The sequence below is a fragment of the Tachypleus tridentatus genome, chromosome 8 (assembly GCF_004210375.1).
Source record: "Tachypleus tridentatus isolate NWPU-2018 chromosome 8, ASM421037v1, whole genome shotgun sequence".
Taxonomy (NCBI): Eukaryota; Metazoa; Arthropoda; class Merostomata; order Xiphosura; family Limulidae; genus Tachypleus; species Tachypleus tridentatus.
In genome coordinates this window covers 35,308,854-35,331,346 of record NC_134832.1, presented here as the reverse complement: position 1 = coordinate 35,331,346, position 22,493 = coordinate 35,308,854, and the positions used below count along the sequence as shown (strand labels likewise).

Genomic DNA, 22,493 nt, shown 5'->3' with positions numbered 1-22,493 from the left:
TATCCTTTAAAAACATGTGTAATATACTTTTTTCTACCATAATTGCTTTATTAGGCACTATATGTGCCAATATACAATAACTTCTAGGAAGTTTTCACATTGCTTAGCAACTTCAAATTAGTTTCACTCCTCTAACCCCCCCCCCAAAAAAAAAAAGACGTATTAAAAATATCACTGTGGATAGGACTTGAGTTAGAGATTTTCTAATGTTCTTCATGTTTAGAAGTGAGCTCTGTTAAGCAAACATACTTATGTTCTCCATCACCTTATGCTTTTCATATGGTATGTTATTAAATCCATTTTTATTAGGTGGATGCCTTTTTACAAGGTGATAAAGCATGTTTAGTTATTTGTCATTGTACTTTTTTGCAGTTACTTCGTCTAGTCCCTTAACTGTACTGTGTTCGTCGTATCCTTGCCAGCTTTTTCTGTTTAAATGGAAAACGTCATTTGTATCAGATACAGTGTAGTTAAAATACTATTATATACTCTTCTAGTTTTTAAAACTCCTGAAGGGGCCAGATTAAGAATGTATTCTCAAAATGTCCAAGCTCAACATATCTTGTGACAAATGTAATTAGGTATGCTTACTTTTTTCATTGCTAGAAGAGTTGTAGTGTTTATATTATAGCTTACATATTGAGTCATCTTCATAATACTTTGTAGAAACTATGAAGGTGTTAATTTACTTGTATCACTCTTTTTAAACTCCTAGAAAGTGTATAGGTAGTACTGATCTTTTTAGTAAGTATGTGTATGTAATATTTTGTTATATTTTAGGTTCTTCTAGCAATTTTCTGTTTAACAAAACCTTTGGAAAGTAACTTTCAAAATATTTTCATTTTCACTGGGATCACAGCTTATTCGCTGTCTATGTGTATCATTGGCAGCATTGCTGTAAGTACATTATTTTTAAGTAGATATGCACTATATATTGCATGACTTGGCTTAATTTAGTGTTTTTTGTGTGCATGTATGCATGCATTTGTATTTTAGTAGGGGCATATAGCAGTATAATTATTACTTCTTGCTATCTGAATGTCTTAATTAAACATTTACAAGGTAAAAATCTTCAACTCAAATGTTGTTGTATTTCTCACCTTCCTATTCATGGATGTTTGTTTTTGTCAAAAGCTATAAAACTTTTTTTTATATTTAAAGTTGTTATATTCATCTACACCAAATTTAAACTTTAAACACTTTTTTCAACAATACTTGCTCTTTATAATTGTACAATGGTTTTTGTTTTTTTAAAATGTCCTGTTTGTCAGTAACAGAATCTGAATATTGGATGATTTTTCTTTTTAGGTTAAAAAAGAAATTAAATTGCTGGTCTTTCTGTTTATAGCATTGAATTTTGCTCTTCCTATATGGGTTCCTTTTCAGGTAAGTGTAAAGTGTTTGTTTATGTTTTTTTAAAAAACAAACTTATTGTCAAAGAAACTTCAAATGAAGGTGTTTGTTATGTTTGTTTAGTTAGTTACCATTGTACAACTAGCATCATTACTTCTTTTTATGTTGAATACTTAAATTTTTTTTTTGTGATTTTTCTTAAAGGTTATGTATTTTGAATGTCCACTTCAGAGTAGCTGTTCACATGAAGATGCTGTTTTAGCATACACCAGACTTGGAACTGGTACGTTGGTAAAGCTTAACACAAGCTACTTTTGGTTTTGTGTAAACACAGTTGTCCTTTTAATGAATTAAACTATGGAAAGAGGAAAAGTGTACCAAATGTCATGTTTTTGTTATTTTTCCACAACTGTTTAAGATGCGCTAAATTAAGTAAGTTTACATACATACTTATGAACTGCTATAAGTTCTTTGTTTTTAACTATTAATTATTTAAAAGTATGTTCCAACTTTATAAAATCTTTTTCTATTTGATTTATAAATGTAGGAATGTTTGGGATTCTTCTTCAAATTTATATCTGTATAGAAGTGATTAAAGTCTACAGAAACTTTGATTATGGGCTTGCAGATCATGGTAAGTTTTTATTTTGATTAGCTTGTTTTTATCATTTAAATAACTTTATTGTTTGGTTCATCCTATTAATGTATTTTGTATATGAAGTATACTGAAATGGATTTGGGTCTGTGATTTTAATATGGAACAAATTTTTGTCTTTAAACATGATTTTTAGTACAAAGCAGACAACTTTTTTTTTTAAAACAGCTTTAAAAGAAACTTTTTATTCTTCCCTAATCACACTTGATTAGGACCTTTCTATTTTTTTGTAAACAGATTAATTTTAATGTATAATTTTTTATATAGTGATTTTCAGTTTATTACTGTGTATTACTGTTAATACCAAACTGTAAAATTATCTTGTAACCAGTTTTTATTTACTTACAGTTCTGAAATGCTTAATTCATATTACAAATGAATGAGATAGTGTAGCTGTTTACATATCTAGTTTGTAAATTAACAAATTCATCTATACTAATCTTGTCTATAGCTTTTGTAGGACTTGTTGCTTCTGAATCAACTAGTTTGTTGTCTCGATCCAGAACTTTGAACACGTGACCAGCAACATTTCCTTTTCCCAGAAAGTGAGAAGGGAAAAAAGTTTACACTGCAAAGAACTACTTTTTATAATATGCTTGGTATTGTTATACATCACCAATCTGTCGGACTTGGACCACCAAGTGACAGTTCTTAGTTTTGTATGTACAATATAATTTTATCAAGTTTCTTTCCAGTATTGCTCATTCAAGACAAGTTTATGAATATTGTAGGTTGAATAGTTCCAATGAGCTAACAAAGGATTGCTAGCATTATACTAACAAGTTTTGAATGTCAAATTTTAATTTAAAACGCATGATAAATAAAAAATGGGGGGGCAAACAGTAAATGGTTCTAAATATTTTTGCATATTTATTAAAACAAAACTACCCAAAAGATTTTGAGGTTTAAGATAAACTACAATAATACTTAATTCTCAAATTAACTCCTTAAATATATTTTGTTGTAAATTTAAATTCTGTTTAATGTTTCTTCCATATAAGTTTAGAAGTTAAACCCTTTTTTCAATTTGAACACATTTGTCTTTTAACATTTTAAATTTGAATTCCTTAATCTATCACAAATGACATGACAAAAGAAATGAGTTTTTGTTTTGTTTTTTCTGACTAGGTGTGATTTGTTTTCTTATTTTAGTATTTTAGCTTAAATGGTTATAAATACTTACAGTGAAATGTGTAAAGAATAAGGCATGTATAGGAGATTAGAATTGTGTATGAATTTAATAGTTAAACAATTTTTTTTTATTGTATGTATATATATAAAGATTGTCCATCTTTCTTTTTGTATAATATTTCTACTTTTAGTCAGAAAGTAAAATTGTAACAATATAAATTTAAAAAAACAATTGTATAAACATCTGTCTTTGTACACAAATATAGCAATTAAATACTGACAGCTCAAACTCACTTTAAACAGATGAAGAAAGAAATCAAGGTTTTATGATAAATGAACTATATAATCTTGACATAGTAATAAACCACAGGCTATTAATATTAGTTTCTCTATGGGTGTTGCTTTCAAACCTGAAACTGGTATTTAGAATTTTAATTCTTGAAGTTCAGAAACATTGTTTCTGATTTTATAGAAGACATCTTACTTTTTGAGTTGATACATGATCTCATAAGAAATCTTCAAACAAATAAAGGGAAAAAAGTGTAGCCCTATTCCTTCCTCCCTCTTTCCCTTTCATCTTAATCATTTTATTTCTTGCAATAGCACTGTTTCTTGAGCCGAAACAACTTTAGATTTTAAGTTTATCAGACTGGTATTCTCAGTAAGGATTAGCATTTAGTAGTGTATGAGGGAGTGGGATAAACTAATACAACTTTGAAAATAAATATATTTAAAATAAAGATTGAAACATTTTAAACATTAAAAAGAAAAGGGTAAAAGCTTGCAACTAAATACCATTTACCTCTTTCAATAATTAAGTGTAATACTGTCTATAGTTATGTGAGTGAACTGCATGTTTCTATTACTCCTTGTTACTGAAGTGTAATTGCTCTTGAAGTTAATGTTTAATCTAAATCTTATCAAGTAACTTAATTTGTTCCTTTTTGTTACTAGGAATCTTCAGCATATGGTGTTTTATTGAGCAACATCCTTTCTAGCTACAAGGTTGATACAGGTTAATACAAATATAATATTTTTTAAGGGTATTTTTTTTTTAATATTTATATTAGTGTCTTAAAACAACATAATACAATTGAAAAATAAAGGTACTCTACTATGTTTTTTCCTTTTAATGTCACCCTTAAGATCTTTCCTAAAACCACTTGAATATGTATACTGAGAATGTATTGAATAGTATCATAAGTTATTTAAATATTCTAATTTGTATATTTTCTGTATTTTAACTTTATTTACTGTTACTAATTAGAGTACATTGCAATAAGACTTTAATTTCATTTATTTAGGTTATTTGTATTGTTATAGTTTTTATTTAATGGATTGCATTAAACAATTTTAAAATTGTTATTTTCCACAATTTACACACAATCGCAATTTGCATGTTTATTTTTGATCAATAATTTTCAATGTTACATCGTTTAACAGTAACTGAAACTTAAAGGCATGGTAGTGGTGACATGATTTTAGACTTAATATTAATTTCTTACAGAAATTTAACCTGCTTATTGATGTATGATTATGCTTTTTTTCCTACTGTGTATGTGTGCATTTGCTTGCCATCTTCTATGGTATGAGAATAAATATTTCTTGATAAAAGTGGGAAATCTTTAAAGAAAACAAGGAATTTCACTTTCATTAATGCAAGTACTAAATCAGTACTAATTTAGGTACTTAAGTTTGTATAATACAATCTAACAAATAGGCTAAAATATTGTCTTTAAGTTTGTACACAACTTATTTGTACTACAAAAATGTGTGGTCAAAGAAAAAACCAAAGTACTAATTAAACACTCTTCAAAAGTATAACCTGATCAAATATTTATTTTCATCTTTCTTATTTCTGGCCTTAAACTACCTTAACTTATTTTTAAATATGGATTTTAAATAAATAACTAAATATAGTGGAACTTTTACAGTATTTTTCATTACAAAATATTTAAGCAAAACAAGTTTTATGTTCACTATTCCTTAATTCTAACTTTAACTTCTTGTATATCACTCTAGTCACTTAAAGTTTTGTTCTTTCACTCTATGTAATGGTACAGAAAACTACATGTTCACATTTTATCAAATATTTCGAAGTAGATAAAATATGACTGGCTGTATTCCAAAAACTGAATTGGTTAGATTTAAGATATTTTGCTGGAAGCATCTAGATTAAGTTAAGCAATTTATTATTGCTACTATCTATATGTGAAAACTTTCAAAGAATGAGATAAACAAGCAAGAAATTAAATAATAAGGATAAGATTCCCATAATAAATAATGCATTTTGGTAGAATATCTAATACTTGATTTTATCAATGTGTGCGATTTTTGTACTGTATCAACAACTATATTTTGATCATTTTATCTAATGCTAGGATAAATTTGCTTAGAGTTTAGATGAAAAGGTTCACTCCATAAGGTAGTAGTGTTTCTATCAACTTCAGAGACTGCTATCAGTGGCCGCAACTGCCAATGGGTTCTTGTTGACTGGAGAACTTGTTTTCTAATGGGGATGAGAACTAACTTTTGAGCTCCAAGAACAGGTTTTGTTTTTATACAACTTTCTGGTATTCTTACAATCTTCCAAATAGTGTACACAACTACTTGCATGTTCTTTGCACTTTCTTGATCTTTTCATACTTCTCAACCAAAACCACTTACTGCTTGGTTTCAGATAATTTCAGAAGGTTTCAGCCTTCTTGTATCAATACACTTTTGAAATGGATACTACACTAAGGTCGCTACTTAGCCGTTTTGTGCATAGTAATGTAAACATTTGCCATTGCCTCTTCATTACTGTGGCACAAGACTGTAGATAATCTAATTTCCCATCTCTGGAGAGTTTTTCATAACCTTTCTCCATCTTTTGATAGCATCATTTGTAGTTAGAATAAGCAGGAATGTTTCTCAAAATCTCTTTTAGACAATTGTTATTATATAGAGAGTTTTTTAATTTTATCAGTCTATAAAGAATAAATCTACATCATATTCAGATGGATTACCATCAGCTAATTCAAGAACTTTATCTTCTGACTAAAACAACCTATTGTTGCTTATCCTTGTTCAGGTTTTCTTTTTTGAACATACTTGGCTGATGTGATTTTCAACCTTTCCTTAAAGCCAATTTCTCATACTCTACATAAAAAATATACTTACTAGTACAACTACTAAGCATAACATTATCATTGCCAAATTAGCTTCTACTTATAGATCCTAATTTTTTCTACTGTGGCCATCAAACAGTCTACATGTTAAAATTCTATTTATACTTAATCTTGCTCTTGTATGGAGGTAAGTACTGAATTTCCTTTGTTATTTAAGGACTACAGTTATATTGGAGAATAAATAGTTTCAATTCTACTATCATATCTGCAGCTGCATACAGTACTTGTACTAACTTCACTAACTCTGCCCTATTTCCAACCATAAATGATAACAGTAAGTTTATTCCAAATCCTATAATTGAAAATTAACATTTCAATTATCAAGGCATTAGTAGTACTTATTAGTGATCTAGATACTTTCTGAATGTTTTGATCATCAAACTCAAGTGTCTGATTTAATGAATTCATTAGTTGCCTGTTCACCTAATTAAACGAATCATTTCTCTAGATATGTCGTTGTTTAATTTATGTAAATTGTCTGTGACTGCAGTTCCTAACAAAAACTTGCACTTCCACCTGCATTTATTAAACCATGTTTTTGTAGTCTAATCTGAAATTGAAACAATATCTTTCTTTTCAACCCTAACACATCCTCTACTCAACAAGGTAATCTAACAGCATTAATTTTAATCAGTTCTTCGTGTAAAATCCTCTTTCAACATCAAATGGCTGTTCCCTGAGTTGTAGTTTCCGAACTTCTATCATCGAAACTAACATGAGTACTTCTGTCAAAAGATCTCTCATATGCTGCTAGTTCCTCTCATAACAACTAAAAACCAAACATGCTGCAGGAATGGAATATCTTGAACAATTATCCAGTTATTTTCAGATACAATAAAATTTCCTTCAACTAAAATCATACCCATCTTCTCTCCTGGAAAAAAATACTTTTCATTCTGTTGAGCCAAGTTTCTGACTCAATAGCAAAATGATTCTGGTGAACCTGTAGGTATGTCTACTATTAATAAGCAAAAAAGCCTAACAAAGTATATCCAGTGATACTAGTCTCTTATTGTACTCACTTAATACTTACAGTTGTAATTAAAATTAACAGCTTCTTTATGCTATTTATTAGAGTTAACACTAGTTACATTTAACATCATTTTTAAATCTCGGGTTCAATTCAAGTGATTGTACATCCTAATTTCCTTGTTGAGATCACTTCTGGTTGAACTGGTACAGCACCTTGTTGTGTAAGGTTAGTCATGGATAACTGTTGGCTTGTTTCGTCACTGGAGTTCTTAAAGTTACCACTAAGTACTAGGACATTGTCACTAACAGTACTACTAACTGGGTCATCTGTTTAACTTCATTGCTTAACATGTTATTAGCATTTTCAAACTCTGTTTTTCCTCAATCTCTCTCTATTTCTCCCTCTTTACAAGATGAATCAAGCTCCCAATCAGTTTCAAAAAGATTCTCATTTTTTATTATCTGCCTTTGTTTTATTAGCAAAACATTCATACTGGTGAGGTTTATATTTTAACATTTTTAATGTTTTTTATGTACAAACTGTTTACTCTTTCCATAGATATCTTGAATCTAAGTGGGCTTCTTAAAGAACTCTAAAAGAACCTTTCCATAATTGACATTTGTTTCTTTTCTTTAATAGGAGTATAACTATCTTATTCTCTGATCTTGTCATTAGTTTTAGCTTTATTTGCTTCTCTCTATGCTTGGTGGCTTTGGTTAAATGTTCATTAGCTAATTCAAATGCTAACTGCATTTACTGTAATAATTTGCCTTGTAATCATAATTACTGCATAACTCACTTTTCTAATATTTTATTTCCTATGTGGGTAGCATTACATCTCAACCATGCAATAGAAAGAATGAACTTTCCCGAGTACACTTATTTTCAGCACTTCTAAATGCTAACCTCAGTAAAGCAATCTGCTCATCCCACTTTTTCTGATCCTTCTTACAGTATTGAGAGATCATACCAAATGTTCTCCTTTCTACTAACCTGTTACCAGCTGGTTTCAATTTTCATAACACTGAGCCACTTGTGTATTTATAAACTTTTTAAAGTGAAGTTTCTACCTATATTAGTAACTGCTGAGGTATACCAGTTGTGACTACTAAAATATTTTTGAATTCTTTAGCCATTTCTTTTTGAGGCAAATGTACTGCCTCAGGAAACCTAGCTATCTACAGTTACAAACATGCATTTGTTTCCTGCATATGATGTGGGCAACACCTTTAAAATATCTATAACTAGTGATTGAAAAGGTATGGTTAAACTTGGTATTTGTTTTAAGGGGAGATTTTTAAGTGTGGACTTGTTTCTCATGTTTGACGTTCAATGCACGAATTGCAATGTCTTTTTGTATATTTAACCAAAAGAAAATTTGCTTTACTACATCTTTTGTCCAAAAGCTAAATGTGCTATAAATGGTACGTCTTGATACATTTTCATAACTTTTAATTTGATACACCTGTCTGTAATGACTTGTCATTTCTTTTACACCAAGATACTTGTATTCTTCATTTTCTACCAGTAGTACTTTAAATTATTATGACTCATCTTTCTATTGTTTATTACTCCACAATCTAAATCTTAAATTACTTCAACTCATTCTCATTTGCTATTTTTACTTCTTTCTGTAATTCTACTTTGATTGCCTACAGTAAAGTGTCTTCTTGGTCTGTGATTTTGAAATCATCAACCAATAATATTAATAATAATGTCTTAAATGAACAAACAGTGAGGCATGGTTAACTAAGGACGGAATAGTTGATGTAAATCTCGTATCGATGCCACACATGTAGTGGTCAATTATGTTCCGTAAGTCGCACGCTCATTCGAGTTTCGCAGCACATGTTTTCACTCGTAAAGTGCGTTTTTACTAAATGTATCACTTACAAACAGTTACGTGTGTACAAACGAGTTTACGAAATCCATATTGTTTTAATGAAAGTAATGTACATGGATACACTACATTTAATTTATACTAGATGTGACAGCGGACTTACCACCCGGCATAGCCAAGTAAGTTAAGGCGTTCGACTCCTAATCTGAGGGTCGCGGCTTCGAATTCCCGTCGCACCAAACATTCTCGCCCTTTCAGCCGTGGGGGCGTTATAATGTGACGTTCAATTCCACTATTCGTTGATAAAAGTAGTCCAAGAGTTTGGTAGGTGGTGATGACTGGCTTGCCTTCCCTCTTTTACACCGGTAAGTTAGGGACGGCTAACGCAGATGGCCGTCTTGTAGCTTTGCGCGAAATTCAAAAGATAAGCAGACTTGCAATGCTAGAATCCGTATTTCGACCTCCATACCCCAAGACTTAAAATTATTCCTGTACGTCAAGCACAGCCCCAAGAGGGAGACTGAAGAAAATGGCGTTTAGATGTCCACATTATTACTCCACGATCACAGACCATTATACCTCGTTACTATCAGTTCCGTTATATCTCCATTTGCTATTGAATACAAATAATACAATAGCAAACATTACAAAAACTTTACAACACGATTTGAAAGGGGGATGCTCAGTTGAAGGCATGGCATTTGAACAGTACTTTCTTTATCCCCATAAAGCTAAAGCTGTATTGGTGGCAACTTCTCGCTAGAAACAGAGTTTAGTTTAAGGATATATAACGTAAGTGTGACATGCTACAAAAAAATTAGTGTCCTAGTGTAGTAGGAAATGTTGAAATAAAGAGCTTGGACTGAAGACGTCATTCAATGTATTGGAAGTAAAATTTGGCATATGTGGATTTAAATATTTTTTCAAGTCTGAAATCTAAACTTTTTATATAAACTTGATCGTTAAATTACGTTTTAACCTAATTTTTATATGCCTTGATAATGAAGTACGTTCAAAATTTAATTAAATTAACTTTTTTTAAATTTTGCTCAAAACTTCAAAAGGGCTGTTTGTGCTAGCCGCCTCTAATTTAGCAGCTAGTTATCACTACTTACCGCCAGCTCTTAGACGACCTCTTTTACCAGGGAATAGAGGGGGGTCACTTTCACGATATTATACTCCCATGGATGAAAGAACGAGCATGTTTGGTGTGTCGTAACTAATCACTTGGCCAGGTGGAGCCAAAAGGTAACTGTTAAGCTTAATTGTCTCAATACGGACTCTGTCCCAGGGATCGATGACCTAATAATTTTCTCCTTTCGTATGTAGTCTTAATACTATTGGCCTAGCGCGTAAGGCGTGCGACTCGTAATCCGAGGGTCGTGGGTTCGCACCCGCGTCGCGCCAAACATGCTCGCCCTCCCAGCCGTGGGGGCGTTATAATGTCACGGTCAATCCCACTATTTGTTGGTAAAAGAGTAGCCCGAGAGTTGGCGGTGGGTGGTGATGACTAGCTGCCTTCCCTCTAGTCTTGCACTGCTAAATTAGGGACGGCTAGCACAGATAGCCCTCGAGTAGCTTTGTGCGAAATTCCAAAAAAAAACAAAACTTAATACTATAACTTCTAATGCACTAAGTGTACCTTTACTAAAAGTTTGCCACTTTTATGAGTAATATAAGTAGTTTATATACAGAATTACTTTGTAATAAAGTATTGTTGCTAAAAATTTCCTCATCGATTCTGCTTTTCACTAGTGTGAATGTAAATTGATTTTATATGAATGTTAAACGTACGTCTTCATCCCGAAAATCTTGAATGCCATTTACATAACCTAAAATAGTAATACATTTCAAACGTTTTTCTCAGTAAATTTATTTTATTTGTTCTCTTCCCCAACTCGATAAAAGATTAAAAGATTGGTCAAATTGACTGAACTTATAACCACAAGTCAATATGAATGTAAATTACCATGTTGTCATTCTAGAATGACTTCATTATAAAACGAAATTGTATTTATTTATCCTTTATTTTAAGTTTGTTTATTGTGAAAATACCTATTCGGGAAAATTTTCCATTTGTCCATTAACCTTGTATCTTTCTCTTGTTTTGTTTTTCATTCCTTGTCCATTGTAAACTTTACATTCTCGTTTGAATTCTTCTAAATATTTAGTTCTATTTATTGTACAGGGAAAAATTAAATACTCTAGAGTTTCCTCCTTCCTTTACAACTATTAATATTGTACTAACATAAAATGTTTACTATAGGAGATGGGGCCTCTAGTTCAGCGGTTAGCCTGCGGACTTACAACGCTAAAATCGGGTAAAATCGGGGATTCGATTCTGTTCCCTTCGGTGGGCTCAGCAGATAGTCCGATGTGGCTTTGTTATAAGAAATTCACTCAAACACACTACGCGAGGGCCGTAGCTCGTACCTCGGAGCACGAGTACAACACTTGACCCCTTTCAAGGCCATATCCATGTATGTAATGCATTAGTATACCATGTTTTGCGCTGTAAAGTGACAAGTTTACCTGCTAGCAGTAAATGACTTGTCTTTATATTTATAATATTAATGGGCAAGTGAAAAAATCATGAACAGACATTAGTTTTGAGGTGTCTGTCCATTTAAATGAAGAGTTGTAACAAGTTTCCGGTTTCTCGCCAATTTAAAGATGTAATCATACGAACAAAGAATAGGGATGAAACTTAAATCATTTAAAGTTGTAGGATAAACAGTCTGTTTGCTGCTTGCCCATAAAGTTGACACAAAATTCATAAACTAGTAGATATCAACTGTTAGATTTTTGGTAGTTTTCAAATAACCATCTTAAGATATCGCCAGTAGAGACGTTTTGACAGTGTATGAATAATAGATATTTTTTTTTTATGTTGCAGACTGCCTTTTCACTAGTTTTAAAAGAATTTAATTGTATATTTCAAGAGAGGCCGGGTGGCATTTCATAGAAAAACACAAGTTAGTGTCGAATGCGCATGACCAGGTGGGTTAAGGCACTTGATTCGTAATCTGAGAGTCGCGGGCTCGAATCCCCGTCGCACCAAACATGCTCGCCCTTTCAGCCGTAAAGACTAATGTCTTTATGTTCAATCCCACTATTCGTTGGTAAGAGTTGGCAGTGGGTGGTGATAACTAGCTGTCTTCTCTCTAGTGTTACACTGTAGAATTAGGGACGGCTATCGCAGATAGCTTTGCGCGAAATTAAAAAACCCAACAACAAACTATATTAAATGTTGCTAGTAAAAACCAGTGTCACGTATATGTAAACAAGTTTTCATATGGTCAATTACGTTTGAGTGAGAAATGCTCAAATAGAATACAGAACATTTAATTCGAGGTTATTAGTGGTCTTTAAACATGCAATTAATTAATCGTTATAGTTGGTGCTCATTACTCAAGATTATTCTTGTTTGTTGAGCACAAATCCACGCAAAGGCCTGTCTGTGCTTTGCCTACCATGGGTATAGAAACAGTTTCTAGCAGCAGAAGTCTGTAAACATATCGCTGTGCACGTGGGGGACCATTATACAGGAATATCATTAGATGTTCCACAACCACTAAATTTAACATGCATGAAAATTTAAATTCAACATTCCTGTGAGTAATCTAGCTTTGAAATGCTTCACATGAAATATACAACTATTATAATGATTGTAATAATTCTCAATTTTTTTTTTTTTATTCTTTGATTAATTCTTTCATGTAGCGTGATATTAAATACCGGAAATGAGAAACAATATATCAAATACCATATTACCCATTTCCTAGTTTGTTTTTTGGAATTTCGCACAAAGCTACTCGAGGGCTATCTGTGCTAGCCGTCCCTAATTTAGCAGTGTAAGACTAGAGGGAAGGCAGCTAGTCATCACCGCCAACTCTTGGGCTACTCTTTTACCAACGAATAGTGGGATCGACCGTAACATTTTTATGCTCCCAGGGCTGAAAGGGGGCGAGTATGTTTGGTGTGACGGAGATTCGAACCCACGTCCCTCGGATTATGAATCGAGTGCCTTTACCTGTCCATGCTGGGCCAGTACTTTAGGAAGTAAAGGCTTAAGTTTGTATACTGTTAGAGCATTACTATAAAATTAAATGTATTTATATTTGAAGCTCAGTAGTTGGTTTTAGAAGCGTTTTAGTTGAATATTTTTCAAAAATATTATTGCTAAGAGTTTTATATATTTGGTCTTTGATTATATCAGTCGTATTTTATTTTCAGTTTGCAAACAAATTTCTTAAAGGTACATTAACTTGCGTTGTTAGAATATATTTACCTTTACCCTCGAGTAGGGTTTGCTACAAGAAAATGCACGCACTATTTACTTTTGGATATACATTTTTGCTTAAATTTAACTTTTTTTTTGTTTTTGTTTTATGTGATTGTTATTTACTAGTTTCCACATAACGAGAACTGTGCGTTAACAGACCTGCATCAGTTGTTTAGAGCTAAAAGTTTCCAGTAATAATTATATGTACATTGTTGCCAAGTGGACGTTCGAGAACGTCTTTTTAAAACGTTTGTAAGTTGATGCGACAAGAAGAGTATTTGTCAGCTACAGTCAGTTTTCTATACGCCTAGGAAGCTACAATTATGATTAACGACTCTTAATGGAAAAACTCCAGAATTAGGCCACTCAACATCAGTGAATTAATTTCGGACGTTAGTATTTCTACTAGGATATTAAATATACTTGCCTGAAGAAGTCAGATGATGAGGGTGTAAAGCCAATCAAGCTAGATAGCTTAAACGAGGTGTGACAATGTCAATTCAGAATTGATTTGCTCGTTGTGGACATGGATTGTCGATAAAATATTCTTCAGTTCTAGATTGGGATGAATGACTTATTGTTATTTGTAAGTTTGTAAAACACTTGTGTATAAACTATCATTTGTAATAATTATTAGTAATCTCAGTTATTAAAAATTGTATTTTTTGTTTGTACATTAAAATGTGTTGAAGAATGATACAATTTTCTATCTTGTTGGCAAATATCGTGTATTTAATACATATTTACTTTAAATTAACTTCAAATTCAGATTTCCGGTTATTTGAAATGGTAATACAATAGCATACGTAACATAATAAAACGGAGACTCGTCCGGGGTACATTTATAATATCTAACAAAATTCAATATTTGCCTAATCAATATGACAGCTGCTTGCTTTTTGATGCAAGAGTTTTGTGACTAGTTAATGACCACAAAATACCTAAATCACCTATACCAAGAAGAGGTGGTAAAATGCTTGTATCCCTATATTAACATACATTTTCCATCAGCATTAGCTTAGTGTGGCAGATTCTGAACGCAAGTTTTGAATATCCTGTATACCCTCGTGATGATATACCTCATGCTGTTCCTAAGATTGTGCATGGTACTGCGTGCTTGACCCTAGAAAGTCTGACATTCTGACAAGTAATGTCTTTCATTCTTCGAAAGTCATTTATAACATCCTTCTCGGAGACTGGTCTCAGCGTGGGATTTTATCTACGTGGCAGTCTTAAGGTAACTATTGAGAAAGGAGAGGGAAGAGAAAAGTAATTCTGCGTTCATACACAGGTACACTTCCCTTGGCGGGAGCCCTAATAACTATATTCTTGTCTGGTCTGACGAAAGTTTGTCACAGTAGAAGTTATACGATGTTTTCATTAGAATACTAACATGTAAATTTTAATTCTCAGAATTTGAATGGTTTGTAATGTTCAAAATATATAAACGTGCCTAGTCAAATTCTGTAGTTTTCTGATTAATAGGCGTTAATCACAATCAGTTTCTAAGACTTAAAGTATAGTGACTGTAGCAACCCAACAATATTAAATTGTCTCGCCGCTTGTTGCGTTGGGTACCTCTTCTAAGCTTGAGAGGAAATTTTTGTAAGCATTTCAGCTAAGACAACAATACTTATATTTTACATTCACATATACGTTGTAGATTCCTACGCTCGAGAATCTTCAAATTTAGAGAACAGGCGGGACTTTCGCAATATATATCTAACAATGTCACATGCATTTTTAAATGTCTATTTAACGAAGACAAACATCGGCATTAAGATAAATATGCATTAGTAAATGCGTTACATTGGCAAATTGTAACACGTAACGTAATAAATTGGAAATTCAGTCGGAATAATTTTAAAAATACGTAATGTGCATGTAAAGAAGGTTGCTGTGTCCAAGGCGAGTTTGTACATGATACTTTAATGTTCACGCGATTTTGCAAGTGACTAGCCAAATGTCTACATTTGAAATTAGTTTGACATTGAAAAACGTGTAGATTTAAGATTCGTATTTACTTGCCTTACTAATTTTCTAATTGTTAAAGCATTTGTGCTTCGTAATGTGTTGTCTAACTACAGCTACATTTTGCAAACGGTATATATTGCAGTTTATGCCCCAGTATAAGGTTTTAGTCTTTGTAAGAACTTTGATTTTTGATATTACACTTGCTCTGTCTCAAGTTGCTAGTAACAATAATTAGAAAAAATATATAGATGTTATTTTGTAATACTGAAATCACATAGTGTATTAATTTTGTAATTGCTGTCCACATGTCTTAAAACTTCTTTATACATACATAAATGCTACAATGAGTGGATACTGTTGATTCATGATTTGTTCACCCTTTTCACACTCGCCAATGAGCCTATAATACGTTTATGCGTTTTCTTAAATTAATAAACATTACATGAAGTAGATGGGCAATATGAATGATGTTTTTTAATAGGAAATTGCATGTGTAGCTCTGACAATAGTAAAAGCCTAACAGTTTTGTTAAGTCAACAAACAAAAGTGAACTTTCAGTTCTTAGCGGGATTTCTTTTCGAAGCTTTTGTAACGCACCTTAAACGTTTTACATTAAAAGTATGGCAGGTTATTTTAATAAGACTGCAGTACTCCATCCTTTTTCTCTTAAACACTCATAAATTGGCTTAAAAAATGAGAAATTTGTGCGAGGATTAATTATGAAATACTTCTATAATTTACTCTTAAACGCATATTCTATCCCCAATATAAACTGGAAGTTAAATAATGTAACTCGGAAAAGAGTGGGAAACTTAAACATCATCATATTTATTCCCTTCATCATAGCTGAATACTAATGAAATAATAAAAGGTATATCTTGGTTATTATGGAAAACAACTCAAAATATTATTTACCATCTTTGACTTGTGCAATTTTGTGGTGATGAGTTTTTTATTCAAGCTCAACAAGTTACAATAGTTATTGCAGCAACGATATAGGAATTATTCTATAAAGTATTTTTGTTTTTCAGTATATAGAAAAAATCTATATGAACTTGATTTGGATAACTAACTTACCATCAGAAGTTTGGCCTGGATCAATCAATTCCTTTTAATAAATGTTTTCTTAGGCAGACAGTGTAATAGATTTACTATGTATTTATTTTAATATCTGTTTGTTTCAGTGTAATATATATTTGTAAATATGTATAACTTAGTGTTAAATATGTTGCAAAATTCCAGCCTGTTCTGAATTTGTTGAATATTCTTAAATGATTGATTGATTACTTGAAAATTAAGGTAAACAATCTATTCTGTCCACCAAGAGTATCAAAACCTGCTTTGTGGCAGTGAGAGTCCACAGACTTACCACTGTACCGAATTCTCAAATCTAAGAATCTTTACCTAAAACTTTATAAAGCGGCACGCCACGAGACAGTTTGAAATTGTTGGTTCGCTACTATAAACCTTCGAAGCTGTAACTGTTTCATGCTTATTAATCGGGAAACTACACGTATTGGACGTTATTGAACTTTCCTCCAGGAACGTTTACAGATTTCGAACATTACAAAGTTCAGCGGATTACCATCGGACGTATTTCTACGAAACATTAGATTACTTCAGCAGTAAAAATTTTCCCTGCTATAAGTGAATGGTATTTGTATGGACTCGATATTAATTCGCTCGTCGTGAGCCCTCGATAAGATATCAAGGAAGTTATGGATCGAATATAACTCAATATTGTAAGATTTTAAAACTTTTGTATGTAAATTATTATTATTTGTAAACACCATTATTTTAAATTGTTATTGCTTGTATATAAAAAATTTGTTTTGGAAAATGAAATTTTCAGCAAATATCATAAATTTTATCCATATCGACATTCGGTGCACTTTTGAATTAAAATTAAGTTTCGGCTATTTTTATTAGTAATACCTAAAGCACTTATAATAAATCGGAAACTCGTCCGGGATAAATTATAATACGTAACAACAGAAACTTATCCTTGAAATTGGGTAGTTACACGCCTCTATGACTCGATATAGCTGAATAATTCTGTGTAGTTAATATTTATGTGCTTGAATATGTATGTTTTGTAGAAGAATTGTTGTGGGTATTTTTGTACGATTTACCATTGAAATGTTCCATCTAGAATTTAAAATTGGCATTCAATTAATAAAAAAATAGCTATAATATAATATCTTTCCATCGCAAATGGCTGACTAGTATGCCACGTAGATTTTGTGCTCAATGTAAAGTTTATATTAAAGTTGGTGATAAAGCCCTTCATTGCTCTGGTGAGTGTCAAAAATGGTATCATTTAAGATGTAAGAACTTAACTGAACAGGATTTGGAATATTTAAATGAAATTGGGAAAAGTTATGAATGGGTTTTTTGTATGAGAAAAAGAAAGTTAAGCCTAAATAGTGAAACTCCATTAAGAAGGACTGTGTCCATTTCGTTAGAGGGGGAGACAGTGAATCTTGTTGAGAATAGTGAGCTTGATTTAAATATGGGGGAGGCAGATATGAAGTGGCTTAAGACAAAGTTACTGAAATTTTGTCAAGACTTGATGACTTTCACTTAATTAAAGTAAAGGTCGAAGAATTAGTGACTTCCTTTCAATTTTATTCAGAGAAGGTAGAAACTATGAGTGAGGATATCACAACTTTGAGAGCTGAAGTTAAGGAGTGTAAACAGGAAAATAAAACATTAAAGCATGAAATGAAGAATTGTGGAAGGAGATGGCAAGTTTTCGGAGGAAGATGTGTGAAGCGGAACAATATTCTTATAACTATAATGTTTTGATTGGAGGTATTCCAGAGAAGCCTAATGAGAATTTGCAAGAAGTTGTTGAGAAGATTACAACTACTTTTGGGGTTGACTGTGCTCCTACAGATATTGACACTGTTCATCGTATAGGAAAGAAAACAACTGAAAATAAGAGTCCGAGACAGATTGTTGTTAAGTTTTGTCGTAAGCAAATTAAATTTGATCTGCTTAAACTTAAGAAAACTAAATTTCGCTCTTAATACTAATGATATTAAGGTCTGTAATGAATCTTATCCAGTTTATGTTAACGAACATCTCTCCCCATATTATCGTGATATTTTCATGCAAGCAAAACGAAAACAGAAAGATCTTGGCTATAAATTTCTTTGGGTATCGAATGGTAATATTCTTATTAGGAAATCAGAAACTACTCAGCCCATTGTTTTACGTTGCTTGATTGATCTTAATAATTTATAAATACTGCAATGGCTGATGATTTTGATGATATTGTTGGTGTTACACCAACTTTGTCTTCTCTTTCTGATTTACCAAATGTTTTTTCTGTTTGTCATTTAAATTTAATACATGTTAATATTTGAAGTCTTACTCAAAATTTTGACCAATTTCTTGTTTTTTTACAATCAAGCGTTGTTAAATTTCATATAATAGCTTTTTCTGAAACTTTGGTTTGTTGAGGATGGATTTGTTTCCTTTTCGATTCCAGGTTACTCCTTTTATTCTTCATCTTCTGGTCTAAATAAGGCTAGTGGAGTGGCAGTTTTTGATAAATTTGAGATACTGACTATGATAAAAGAAGTACAGTACATTAAGTCTGATGCTTTAATTTTATTTTGTATGATTCAAAATAAGAAATTTAATCTCTTTGTTGTTTATCGATCTCCTAGATTGCCTGTATTGAAATTTATTGATGAGCTTTCATTAGAATTGAATTTATACAAATATGATATTAATATACTTGTTGGTGATTTTAATATAGATGTTTTGGCATTTGATGATGTTTGTTATAAGAATGCATATTTTAAGTTTTTGTCTGAGAACAATCTTCAGTATTATTATTTCTTCTCCTACACGGATAACCAATGTTACTAATTCTTGTATTGATCATTTTTTAATTAGTGGAAATACTGTTAAAATTGTTATTCTTATATTGTTGAGAGTTTTTGACCGATCATTTTCCAATTGTTTTATGTATAGACATTTTATCGGATCTAGAACATGTCTCAAATGTTCAAAAGATTAAGTTTAATGAATTGAGTTCTTGTTTGAATTTTTCAGATTGGTCCTGTGTTATGAATTGTTCTGATGTTAATGTTGCGTATGATAATTTTGCTGAAGTGTTAACTGATTGTATTCAAAGTTGTACTACTACTGTTTCTGTGTCACAAAAGTTTAGAAAAATTAAGCCATGGATTACCAGTGAATTGGTTTTGTTAATGATTAAAAGAGAAGTTAAAAAGGAAAGTACATCAATTTCCTGATGATATTTATCTAAAGATTAGATTTAAGTGTTTAAGGAATTATGTTGTTAGCTTGACCCGTAAGACTAAATGGACTTATCATAACCTGTTTAAGAATGCTAAAACTATTAAACAGAATTGGAATATTGTTAACTCTATTATTGATGTTAAAAAAAAAAAAGAAATTTTGTAATTTTGGTACTACTGATTTATCTGATTTGAATTATTTTTTTGTTAATGTTGCTAAATCTACTTGCTCCAATCCTAAATTCTGTTCTCAGGGCATGCCTCCTGCTCCTTCTTCTTCTTGTTACCTATATCCTGTTACTGTATCTGAAACTATGAATAATATTTTCTCCTTATCAAATTCAGCTTCTAATGGTGTAGATGGTGTTTCGGTTAAGATTTTGAAAGCTAATGCTAATCTTTTTGCACCAATTTTGACTTTTTTAATTAATTTATCTTTTACTCAAGGGAAGTTTCCTAAAGCTTGAAAGTTATCATTGGTCATTCCTATTTATAAATCTGGTAATATTTCTGATTTTACGAATTATAGACCTATTTCCTTATTAATACATTTCTCTAAACTATTTGAAAAATCTATGAAGATTAGAATTTTATCATTTCTTGATAGACATTCAGTTTTGTCTCCTTCTCAATTTGGCTTTCGGCCTGGGCTTGGAACGGAGGTTGCTATTGCTAAACTTGTGGGAAGTATTACAGAAGCTTTGGATTCTGATCTTCATCCAATTGCTGTTTTTCTTGACTTACCCAAAGCTTTTGATTCTGTTAATCATAAAATATTGTTAAATAAATTATCTTATTATGGTTTTAGAGGCATTGTTTTTGATTGGTTTTTTTCTTACTTTCACAATAGAAAGCAATCGGTTTGTATCCATAATAATTATAGTGATTGGCTTACAATTAATGTTGGAGTACCACAAGGTTCTGTTCTGGGCCCTTTATTATTTCTCATTTATATAAATGATATTCTTTACCAACAGTTTTTTGGAGATATCCAAGCCTATGCCGATGATATTGCTGTTGTTTATAGTAAGCCAAATCTAATTAATGAAGCCATTATTTCTAGTGATCTTAATAAAATTAAAAATTGGCTTTTCTGTAATGGCTTATCCTTAAATATATCTAAATCTTTTCTTCTTCAGTTTAACCTTTATGGTGTCATTCCAGCTTTTCCTTCTATTTTTATCATTCTAGTGATTGTTATACTTACCCTAATTGTAAGTGTCCCAAATTGACTCAAGTTTCCTCTGTTAAATATTTAGGAATTATTTTAGATCGAAAATTAAATTGGCAATTTCATATTAATTCTTTAGTTAATAAATTAAAATATAGTTCTATGCTAATTTTTGAACTTAGTCATTGTGCTCCTTATCATATTTTGTTAAGTGTATATTATGCTCTCTTTCAATCTTTCTTACAATATTGTATTTCAATTTGGGGTGGCACATATAAGACTTTTAAATTCCTATTCACAAGTTGCAAAAAAAGTGTTTTCTCTCTTATTTTTACTCATAGGCTTGATACCGATTTCAGTAAATTTAACTCCCCTCTTTCATATGATAAACTTTATTTATATTTTTTAGCTTTATCTACATTGCATGTTTCTTTTAATAGGCCTTTTAAAGTCACTTCATATTTTACACGACTTCAATCTTTTTTCCAATTAATGTACCCACACCACGTAAAACAGTTACACTTCATCAATATCTTTATTTGGCACCTCGTATTCATAATTTTATTCCTTGTAGTATAAGATCTTCTATTAATCGTGTTAATCAAAAGAAATACTTAAAACAATGGATCTTAAATACTGATGATAATATTCTGGGAACTTTATATTGATTTTGTAAGTTTTGATTTTACTTTATTATGTGTTTAACCATCACAGGACGAGTTAACTCTTTGTTGATGGTTTTATATTGATATTTGATTTTTTGTGTCTAATTTATTGCTTAATAAATTTATTATTATTATTATATGGTATTTAATTTCGCTTGTAATCACTCATTCACTCTCTCCTCCGCTTCCAAAATTCTACAGTTTTAGTATATAATATGCAGATGCGACTTACTACTTTTTATTAGGCGACGTACTTTTAGTTGTATGTTACAATATATTAAAAATTCCTTAAAGTTTGGTACACTGGTACAGCACTTAATGGGGAATGGCTGAAAGAGTCTTATTTTTAGATTAATTTGGAGTCACTATTCTCACACGTTCAATAATCAGAATACACATCCTCTTTTATCTTACGTTTGTTCGAAAATAGTATTGTTACGTACTATAACTTATTTCAGGCGAGATTCCGATTTATTACGTGAAGTACGTTACGTTTGTTTGTTTTGAATTAAGCACAAAGCTACACAATGGGCTATCTGTGCTCTGCTCACCACGGGTATCGAAACCCGGTTTTTAGTGTTTAAGTCCGCAGACATATCATTGTGCCACTAGGGGTCAGTACATTACGTATTACTATTTTTAAATAACCGGAACTTTGAATTTAGAAGTTAGTTTAAATGGTGTTAAATATATGTTGCGAAATTCCAGCCTGTTCTCTAAATTTGTTGAAGACTCTTCAGTGATTGATTGATTGATTATTTGAAAATTAAGGTAAACAACCTATTCTCTGCCCACCACAAGTATCGAAACCCGCTTTGTGACAGTGCGAGTCCACAGATTTACCACTGTATATGTATTACGTTAATGATATTTTCCAACAAGATTGTTAATAAAGAAAACTGTGTATCACATATATTTTAATATACAAAAAACATTACACTTTATAATAACGGTTATTACAAATAATTATTTATAAACAAAAAATTTTAGAAACTTGCA

At 31.4% G+C, this 22,493-nt stretch overlaps 1 protein-coding gene across 7 annotated transcripts in view; it reads left to right on the top strand.

Moving 5' to 3' along the window:
- The window catches only part of LOC143222162 (uncharacterized), a 38,641-nt gene extending 17,010 nt beyond the window's left edge, over positions 1–21,631 (top strand). For 3 of the 7 annotated variants that reach the window (XM_076448228.1, XM_076448227.1, XM_076448226.1), the window contains 5 exons: positions 781–897; positions 1,309–1,386; positions 1,558–1,636; positions 1,901–1,987; positions 2,460–4,753. In XM_076448228.1, the coding sequence (XP_076304343.1) occupies positions 781–897; positions 1,309–1,386; positions 1,558–1,636; positions 1,901–1,987; positions 2,460–2,527 (429 nt within the window). In that variant the 3' untranslated portion in view covers positions 2,528–4,753. Of the gene's footprint in view, positions 1–780; positions 898–1,308; positions 1,387–1,557; positions 1,637–1,900; positions 1,988–2,459; positions 17,124–18,016 lie in introns of those variants that run through there. The other 4 variants (XR_013012043.1, XM_076448229.1, XM_076448231.1 and 1 more) reach the window with 4 other exon arrangements.
- Positions 21,632–22,493: the final 862 nt, after the last annotated feature.